At 45.3% G+C, this 10,464-nt stretch overlaps 1 protein-coding gene across 3 annotated transcripts in view; it reads right to left on the bottom strand.

Moving 5' to 3' along the window:
- The window catches only part of SLC5A9 (solute carrier family 5 member 9), a 38,808-nt gene that overhangs the window by 11,362 nt on the left and 16,982 nt on the right, over nucleotides 1–10,464 (bottom strand). For all 3 annotated transcript variants that reach the window (XM_068953078.1, XM_068953077.1, XM_009674177.2), the window contains exons 10-14: nucleotides 9,501–9,608; nucleotides 8,843–8,993; nucleotides 7,754–7,922; nucleotides 6,990–7,205; nucleotides 213–360 (exon numbers count right to left, since the gene is read on the bottom strand). In XM_068953078.1, coding sequence (XP_068809179.1) covers nucleotides 213–360; nucleotides 6,990–7,205; nucleotides 7,754–7,922; nucleotides 8,843–8,993; nucleotides 9,501–9,608 — 792 coding nt within the window. The remainder of the gene's footprint in view (nucleotides 1–212; nucleotides 361–6,989; nucleotides 7,206–7,753; nucleotides 7,923–8,842; nucleotides 8,994–9,500; nucleotides 9,609–10,464) is intronic.

Genomic DNA, 10,464 nt, shown 5'->3' with positions numbered 1-10,464 from the left:
AAAATCCTTCAAGATATGTTTTGAAGGCCAAGAGCCACAACACATTCATTTGTTTCCTCTCCACAACTGGCACATCTGTAAATACAAGCCACAACTCCAGTGAATGCAACGGACGGCCTGTCATAGGCTTTGAAGGGACTTGGGGGCCCCTATCCTGGCTGTAGACCCCCCCCAGACAGGCCTGTGAGTTCAATCATAGCCAGGCACCCTACCTTCCCGTTCTTTATCACCCAACTCTGCATTTTCAGCCACATCATGCTCTCCAGAAGCCGGGTTGATCTGTGCTGCTTCATTCTTATAATTTTCAAGGTCAATGGCAGGTGCTTTGCTGTGTCTAGTCCACCACGTCAGGCAAGCAAGCTGTACAGAGGGATAGAGAGCAAACAGGTTAGCCAGGCATGTCCCTGGTTGTGGGGCACATGTGTGAAGAGATGCTGGGAGAGCTGCTCTGGGAACATGAGGTTTCCCAGTTTTCTCCTCACCTCTCCTTTGTGCAGAGGCCCTCACCCTGGAAAAGGTGGCCAGTGCTATTCCAGGCGTTCACAGATCAACCTTGAATTTAAGCTGGCCATGGCCCTCCCAGGAGCTTAGTGGCACCTGTGTTTTCTTAACCTCCGTATGTAGCTGAGCAGGACAACAAGGCCCACATAGAGCAATCCTGCCTGTAAGAGGCTGGCATGGTCCAAGCGTGTCCTCCTTCACCTGCCCACCCTGCACCACAACCGCAGGATGGCACCAAGGAAGTGAAGCTGCGGGGAGACCACACATCAGGCAAAGTCATTAGCTTATTTAAGGAAGGTTCCTCCTCGCCCTGCCCCTATGGAAATGAAGGTCTCAAATGAGTCACTAACAAAGTAACGTGAGTCTAATTTCTGAATTTTACACACACAAATCTAGGCAGCAGTTTCCAGCTGACATAAAATGTTGCATAATTTCCAGAAGGTTTATAGCTTTATTTAAATCATTTTCAACCAAGATGAGCACTGGGCAGGGCTAATCTTTCTTGTCACGATGTGCTAAATTGCTTTGATTTTGATGATCCTCATCTTTCTCAAGGATTCTTTTTTTCAAATCACTTAGGAAATGTCACTGAAACATAGTAAAGTTTCAGGGTACTAAAGAATTCAAGAAACTTCTTTTATTTTTTTCCCTCTCTGTGCATGTGTTGCGGAATAATTGTTTCTTCCCATTGCAGTGAAACCTGCCAGTGCTGGAGTCTCCCTGGGGCTCAGGCTCTGTCAGATGGGAGTAATTCCCAGGTAGGTGCTGAAAGCAGCATAGACCTCTGAGTTACCTCATTACATATCAGCATCTACTCACCCAGGACCTGGCTCTTTGACAGCAGCCAGCCTGGTCACTAAAACCAGCGACCACCCTCGAGGTCCCTGGTACTCGCAAACCCACAGTCTATCAGCGCCAGGCCCTCAGTCATGAGGGAGAGCAGCACCTCCAGAGTGAGGGCAATGGTTAGTAACACTTGGGAAAGCACGCACCAAAAAATACCAATTTTCTCCTTTCAGGATAATAGTTGTTGCTTCCAAACATACCTAGTAACCAGAGGGAGCTTAGAAGACCATCGAATGCCTTGAGATGCCCTTCCCAGTGCTTAGGCACCATTATAATGCTATGAGCTGAGATGTGCTCTCCTGCCTCAAGGGTGCGCAGAGTGATGAGCTGCCAGGTCTGCTTTCATTCACTGTTTTCCCTCTTCAGTGTTTCTTTGCCCCACAGACACCTGGCAGGGGCAGCCCACAAGTGTGGCAGCTGTGCACCCAAGCCCTTGTCCACAGAATGCTGGAGAGACCCATGGGCAGTCATCAGTGAAGCCTCATACACATGCTTCAGCTTTAGCCCTCCCTAGGGTGAGTTTTGGCCAGGTAAATTTCTTGAGGTCCCTCTTTCTCCTCTTTGCCATCATCCAGAACAACATGCCAGGGCAGGCTGGCAGCTTTGCATGGCTGCGGAGGCAGCGGCAGCATGACTCACAAGCATGTTATGCTGCCTCGGCACAAATTAGCAAAGGGACAGCATGGAAGGAAGGGGCCAGCACATGTTTTGCATGCCTAGAAGCAAGTGAGCAAATAAATAAGCAAAGAGAGCTGCTGACAGGGGAACTGCTTTAGCATAATTGACTTGCACCTTAGAAATGCTGTCGCACACAGGCACCGCCCTGGGAGTCCTGTGTCCCCGTGGGTGCTAGTGACACCTGTGAGGAGCCACCCAGCTCCTCTGGCGATGACTCAGCCCCTTGGTGAGTGGGTTTTGGGGGTCTGCGCTCACCAAGGAACAGTAATGCTTGGGCTGGGAGCAGAGGAGGACGGCGCTGGCCTGTTCCCAGGTGCAGCACTCAAAGGGGAGGCTGTGTGTGATCAGAGTTGCCCGGCCCTCAAGACCTGCTGCTTCTCACCGTGCTCTCACTCTGGGCTTGCTGCTGGCAGCCTGCAGTGCCTCTCATGTGCTGCAGAGCTTCTGGCCGTGCAGCATCATGAGCAGAGCCAAGTGGGGGCACATATGACTCCCCCTCCACCCAAGTCACCCCTGTCTCCACAGGTTCATTTCAGTAGTGGTTGGGGCGGGGAGGGGACAGCAGAACATTTGCCAAATGCTTTAAGACTGTGCCGCAAGAGATGCTGGTGACTGACATTTTTCCATCAGGACACCACCAGGGCTGCATTGTTGATGCAGATGTGCAGCCGGGGTTGGGGTTTGCTGGGCAAACTGGCTGGTCTGCTTCTCTATGAGCACCTGGTTTCCACAGGAGCTGACGACTTTTTGCTCTCAGTGGCACTCAACAATGCTGTGGGAGGTTCAGCCTGCCCTGTTTCAGCACCTCAGGAGTGCATGGTGTTGGTTCAGGCCAGCTGGGCATGCCAAAGCGGGCTACCATATGTAGTCAGCCTTAGGTTATGTATCTAAGGGAGACATCGAATACAGATCTCAGCACACTAGGAAAACAGCCCTGACTCTGGAGCACAACGGCCGGAATTGCTGATCCATCAGCCCGACAGGCACACCTAAGCCCTGATCCCTAGGTAGGTGACCTGCTTGCATAACACTGTTATTTTGTGGACTGTTTTTCTCCCTTTTCCCCTCCATATTCTCCTTAGACAAGGGAGTTCGCAAGAACTCGGCAAAGTTTTTCTTTTGTTGTTTGTAAACTAGAATAAATCCTTCTGTTCCAAAATGCCATCTGGCACCTGACAGTTGTGTTTCAGCTTCACAGTCTCAAATTTAATTGTAAGCTCTTTTGCAGGGTTTTCAAGGACGGCGTGACACAATATGGACTACCTGCAATGAAGACATATGAACTCTGGAGCATACCAAACAAATTCCTTGCATACTTTTTTTCCAGCACAGCATCAATCACCACAGGGATGGGAGAGCGTCCAAAACAGCAGGGGAAAATGCTACAGCTTGCAGTTCTTGGACTGTAATTCATTTAAAGCCAGGCACATTAACTGTACCTCTCTAACATCAGATACAAATCTCTTTTTTCCTTCTGCCTATTTGCTATTTGCAAAGCATTGAGATTCAATATTTAAAGCTGTCCAGTGTAGATCTTCAGCTGGTGTAAAGTAGCCTAACTGAGCTCAACAGCTGTTCCTGGTCTTTGAAGGCAATGGAGCTATGCTGATTTACATCTGCTGAAGTCTGATCTATCACTATATTTCCTTGACTTTTTTTTTGGTGGCTTGTTTTTCTTTTCCTTTTGCTTGACAAAATAAATAGCATAATTCCTAGGTCTTATATGGTGTCTTTCATCATTATATCTCAAAGTGGTGCACAGATAAGAGCCAGTAATACTATCCTCATGCAATTTCTGTGGGGGAATATCTGGGGCTCTGAGCTGTCCAAGCACACGGAGTCCATAAAGGCCACAACCAGGCAGGAATAATCTCCAGATAGCCTTGCCCAGGACACCCCCAAGACCCCCAGCCACTATCAGAGGGACGTGAGGTCTCTTCACCACAAGTTTGCCCACGCGCAGGCAAAATAAACAGCAACCCAACAATGACAGTAGCCAAACACTAAGTTCATGTGCCAGTCTCTACCCAGGGGGTTAGAGCCTGACACATCCATCCTGATTTTTACCTCCTGCCTTTCCATCCCACAACCTCTCTGTCCTTCAGCCATTTCAGCACAGTCACAGACTGACTTGAGAGAAAGACAAAACCCCTGTTTGCAGGGGCATCTCAGCACCGCCAAAGCACATCAGTAGGACACCATGGGAAACTGCTTCACTATGCATAATAGTTTGACTCATGTCCAGGGCGAAAGATGGAGTGAGTCTGACTGAGGGAAAATGAAAGATGCTGATTGTAATGCTGTCCACTCAGATTCATGCCCGATGGGCAGCAACCCAGCTATACTGGCATCTACCTCAGGTTAAAAAACACCCCTTTGCTTTGGCTATTCTCCGAGGAACAAGGTCAGATCTTTCTTGTTGAAACTGGGGGTAAATAGCAGGAATTCAATGGAAGTCAAATTAAAACAGAAGTCGAATTAATAGAGGCAGACTCCAGAGCCATATAAAGAGGGAATTAATTACCATTTACTAGCTCAGATTGCTAGCCTTGCTCATTTTCACTGTGGTGGGAAGATACTGGGGGGCCACACATGGGACATTAGTCACTCATTGATAGCCATCACCATTAGACACCATCATCAGATAACTCATCTGGGTTTCCATGTCCAGCATCCTGCTGTCATGGGCAATCATCTTATTAATTATCTTGAATAGAATCTCTTACACAGAGGTCAAGTGCCAAGCTTACCTCTAATGGGATCCATGGCCTACCAAAAGGCTGCACTGAACACCTCTCTTCAGAAAACTTTAAAAAGTGCAATCTACACTTGTTCGTAGCCAGCTTTATCCCTCTTGCTCTCGGGCCAGCACTGTGCTTTAGCTGCCTCCCCTCCCTCCCTGGCTCTCCAAGGTGTGTTTGGGGGCAGCCACCTCCGGCCTCTGCTCTCTGGGGAGAACCACATACTTTTCGTTCAGAGAAAATGCTCTCCTCCCTGGCCCTCTTGTTAGCCATCCTCCCTGGACCATTACCAGTCTTACCCATCTTTTTGCAAGACCATTGGCTATTCGAGAAATATGTCAATAAGGTCTCTTAAGTCCAGTAGCTCTTAACTCACCTATTCTACTGAAAGTCCCTTCTATGGAATCTCTTATGGTCATAAGCTCTTTTTCCTGGATGTCATTATAGTGGTTGCTCATCCCACCATTAACAGACACTTTCTGGGCTTTTTTCCAGTTTTCTGGCAGTTCCACTTGATGAGCTCTCAGCTTGTAGCAGCCCTTATTTTTACTAGCCCCTCAGTGCATGTTTAGTCCATTGAATATCAGTCCTATTTAATAAGCTAGACTTTAAGCTCCTATACTTCTTCCTTTGTGAGATTTTGGGTCATCATCATCGTCATCATCAAGAACAACAATCATACAAAGTTGGGAGGAACTAGCAACACGGTTATTAATGAAATGGCTAGATAACATCAGACCAGAAGGGATTCATAGGTACCTTCCCCCAGCGAGATACTTCTTGTACTGACCCCAATCTTCCCCAGCGTAGCTAATCACATCCCAAGTGGTATTAAAAATGGTTTCTAAAATATAGCTAGATATGATAGACCAAGCTTCCTTTGTTTAGCAAATCAGGTTAGTCAGGCATACTCTAGCCTTGGTAAATGCATGTTGCATTTTGTCTCAGTTTCCATTGATCTGCATGCCTTTTATTATTCCCCCTACCTCTTAAAATGCATTTTAATTGTTTTTGTACCACTGAGATCAGACTAAAAAGTCTGTAGGTTCCATGGCCAGTTTCTTCATCTCCCGCACTATTGGTATGACGTTCACTATTTGCCAGTGCTATGCTAATGCATGCTATCTTGCCATTGCTGTGAGCAGGGAGTGCTATACACGTTTAGTTATCACAGGTCAGCCGATGAGTGGGAACACATTAAACCACAGCAATTAATTGCTGGCAGCCATCTGCCCACCCCCAAGCGGTAGTGAACAAGTCATCCTATAAGCAGCAGAACTAATGGCGCCTCCTTGCCAGTATTTCTCGCTCCCATGTGGATCCTGTGACAGCTAATAAAAGCTGAGACTGTATCTCAATGCAGGCACAAAGACTCTCTTTCTCTTCCCTATCTGAGCACATGCTTTCATGCAGTCTTTAGGAGCTGGGGATCTTTGATACCACTGCCGTTCAATCAGACATCGCTGGGCCTGGTTAATGCTTCACAAGCTATGAGGAAGCAGCAGAGAGACCTACTATGATGGCATCACCCTTACTTCCTTAGGAAGTTAGACAGAAAAAAAATGTTTTTTAAATTTACCCAGTAACCTTCCTTCAGAAGACGACGGCAGTTTTGTTATACTGACAGCTGCTTTAGAACTTGGGAAAGGGAAAAGTTGCTTTAAGGTGTTACTAAATAAAGCCTCCAAATTGTGTGCTGTTTTAAATGTGTTAAGTAAAAGAAAGCTGCGCCTGACTCAAAGTTATTAAATGTAATTGAGATCACATTGGCACAAAATGTTATTTTCCTAAATGCCTATGTTGCAGAAGATATTAATCTTGTTTGCCTGCAAGATTGATGCTGGCTCTGCTGAAATAGGGTAGATGCTACAATTAGATATATTTAATTCCTCCTCAGCAGTCATCTGTAATATGATTTCCTCTCCTTCCCCCTTCTTCTTCTCCCTTCTATTGTAGTTACGATGGGCTGTAGTGTCTGCCCAGCTCCAGGCGCAGCATGGCAACTTGCACTCAATTTCAAGCACTCAGTGCCTCAGGAAGTATTAACACTATCAGACTTAGGAAATAAAAAGCTGAGAAACAGGTACTACTTTGCAGCATATGCATTACACACCATTCCTCAATCATAGGAGGAAGAGAAAAGGCCAGATTTTAGAGAGATTTTCGGAAACTAAACTAGGACTCTAAGAAAAAGGTGCCATTGCAAGTCACTTTCTTACTTACCTTTTCTTCAGGGATTGGAGGGGTGCAGAGACTAATAAGGACAATGACAATGGCAGTGAGGACACAGAGGATGAGCGCAAAGTAGAGGTAGTGCAAATCCTTTAGCACAGCTGGTCTTCTATCCTCCTCACCACAAGACGGTGTGCTGTAAATAAATTCCATGATCATCCGAACGAGACCAATAGTCAGCCCAACCATGAGGCCCCAGAAAGCACCCTGACAAGGTACAAGCATAGACAAAAAAAGAAGTTACTGCAAAAGTTACCTTTGGTTGTAGTTTTCTTTCATTTTTTTTCTTTTTTTTTAAATACAACTCTTTTTTTAGACTAAAACCTTTCATGCCTGATGGAATCTCACATTGACATACATCGAAGGAGCATGTTTTCAGTTAAAAATCCTCATTTTCTCTTTCTGCCTTTGAACATGGAACAGATAGAGCACAGATAATGCAAGAGTCTCCTCCTAGTAACAAGCCTCCAGCCAGATCCAGAGATACCGTCCCTGATGGGTGGAACAACTTTGGCTTTTGTGCTTCCAACAGAGATTGCCAAGAAGTATCAATTGCAGGGGCTTCTTGGAAGCAAACTCCCATGCACTAGAGACATCCATTAATGCATGCCAGGAAACTGTTTTCTAATTGTCACGCTAACTGGGCCAACTTTGAGTCTAAAGAGGCTCCCAGCCTAGGTAATGGGAGTATTTTTTTTTTTTATTATAGTTAACATCGAATATGTGTGTCAATTGGTTGATGACATTCCACTTACAGGTTCATTAATCCTCTTGCAGAAGATTGCCAAGATGAACAGAGCTGTGATTGGTGGCGCTAGATAGCTGGTTATGGACTGAATGTAGTCAAAGAGCTTGCCGCTGTTGGATGATTGAATGATGGGGATCCAGAGAATACTGATGACTACGAGAATGAGAATAAAGACTCTGAAAGATGAGAACAAAAGGGTGTTAGTCCTCCTGAAAATGAAGTTTTGCAGCAAATCACACTTCCAACTGCTTTCAGAATTTCCTAAGAAAAAATCCACAGATTGCTCTCAAGAACGTAAGAAGGATTTTCCTTGTGTACATAGGAAAAGAGAAAATTGTTCTTCTCTTTAAAGCTAACTCAATCAGTTCCCAGAGTTGATTTCATAGATTTCAGAGCGGGCTGTGCTGGGACTTGCCGTTTAGGTTGCATGGGAGCTCCATGAGGACATCGTGGTTCTGTACAGGGCCCTCCTGTGAGGTGTTTTTCAAAGTACTGTCCCTTTGATGTGATGGAGATAGGGAGCTGGAAGTTCATAATCATTAACAATCTTTCTGCTTTCTTTCCAGGCAGATAACATGCTCAGTCTAGTGCTTATGTCATATACCAGTGCATTTTCTGCTTACTAAATTACTTCTGGGGGGTCTCAGGTGCGTGCAGTACCCTCCTTCATCTTTGCACTGGCTATTATAGAGGTTTCCCCATATTGCTGAACAAGAGGTACTTTCCCTGTCAGTACCTTATAGTGATGAAGTATGCAATTGCCTGCATCCTTCACCCACTTCACATCAAAGCTGTGAAACTTACTGTTTGTGAGTAGAGCGGAAAAGCACCACAAACACGCAGAATGCGTCTCAAATTCTCTTATGAGGAAGAGAACTTTCCGTGTCCCTGATATAATCAGTACTACAGCTTGCCCATAAGGGGCACTATAACTTATTTCAGAGGCAGAGCGCTGGGAGGCTCAGCTCATCAGCTGTGCGGTTCCTGTTCTATGTTTTAGGCACGAGCGTTTTCCCAGTGAGTCCAAATTGAAGAGCGTAAATACCGCAGTCAAAACAAATGATGAGAGCAACAAGACATAAAGAAATGTAAGGACCTGCCCACAATCATCAGCTCCTGCTCTGAAGCCTTTTTGCGGATCCGCTGCCAGATGTCTATAACGAAGAGAGTGCTGCTGCTATTGAAGATGGAAGTGAGGGAGCTCATCAGGGCTGCCATCATCACAGCAATCATCAGACCCCGGAGCCCTGGGAGAAAAAAACGGAAGGAAAAGCAGAAGCAGACCTTTTGCCTTCTAGCAGCAGTGGTGTGTGCTGCATTAGAGCCTTGACTAATCTGTGGCCTGGTTCAGTCCAAGATACCAGCACTTCCTGGAGTATTAATTCCTACGTCTTGCACCCATAAAAAAAAACCCTCTGAGATTTTTCTTTTTTTAAATGCATATACCACATATATATCTTAAAAACCTACCAACCAATCAATTCAGACAAAAAATTAGAAGATGCTTCATTTCTTTCAGCATCTTTTGCAGATGGTACGTTCCATTTTCTTACCAGATGTGTACGCACATGTAGACATATTCCAGTATGTTGTGGAAGAAAAGACTCATTATTTTATCATCTCAGTGGCTAATAACTGCAGGAAAAAAGGTCCTCATCCTTATAATGGAGAAGGGCAGACTGATCCCACCATGCAGTGCTTGGTGTATAAAGCACCAAGCATGGGTGTATGGCCCATGTATAAAGTTTCCTTACCTTCAGGCATGAGTTCTATTACGAGTTTAGGGTAGGCAATGTTAGAACAACCCACTGCAGCTCCACAGACCTTTTTACAGATGTTTGGGTCCACGCATCCCACTTCATCTGTTGGAGACAGGAAAATAGTAAGAAGTCAGTGTAAAGCCTGTTCAGCTATAGGACATATAATTCAAGAGAACAAATCTTGATGCCTTCTGTGGCTTAATCTAAATTCAGAGGCATAGATGGAAATGCCACTAGAGTGAGTTCAGGTGAAGAACATTTTATGTCATAAAATAAAGGTGAAATTTCAAGATGACATTTTGCAATTTTCTTCAAGGTACAAGATATAACACTGCTGGATATATAGATATATAGATATAACACTTATAATCCTTGATGATGTATTGTTTGTAGGTAGGAACTTTACCAAGAATGTTGCAGGCTGATTTACTCTTATTTAAGGCAATCTAGGAAAGAGACGCGAGAAGCAATTTGGTTTTCCTCCAAGACTGGTCTTCCTAACCAGGGTATTCTTTCCAGGCAGAGTGCTCTAAAGAAACCAGCAATGAGTGCTCTTTGGGAGACAACTTGAGGGGAACTCTTGCTCTTCCCCAGAGGAGAGATTTAAGCTGCCTTGCAAAATCCACCAGGAATTGCATGAATCTGTGTTGCAGATTGCTATGCCTCTCACCAAATACCTAATGCACATACTCCATAGGACCTGAAGAACCACCTCAGTGTTTCATATTATTTTTCTCACTGACCTTCTCCAGATAGATAGATGCATGTAATGTAGCTCCACAGCATGGAGCTATATGCCCCCAACAGCACAATAAGGGCCACATGGGTGCTCACAATGATTTCTGCCACTGTGGGAACAGCAGAGGTGGAGGGAGGTCATAAGAACGTCAGCGCACAACAGGAATATATATGACTATGCTTGCAGGACTCCTAGGACATGGGAGTTGCTGAAGTAACA

This window comes from Struthio camelus, chromosome 8, assembly GCF_040807025.1.
Source record: "Struthio camelus isolate bStrCam1 chromosome 8, bStrCam1.hap1, whole genome shotgun sequence".
Classification (NCBI taxonomy): Eukaryota; Metazoa; Chordata; class Aves; order Struthioniformes; family Struthionidae; genus Struthio; species Struthio camelus.
Note: the sequence above shows the minus strand (reverse complement) of the source record. Positions and strands in the feature narration are given on the sequence as shown.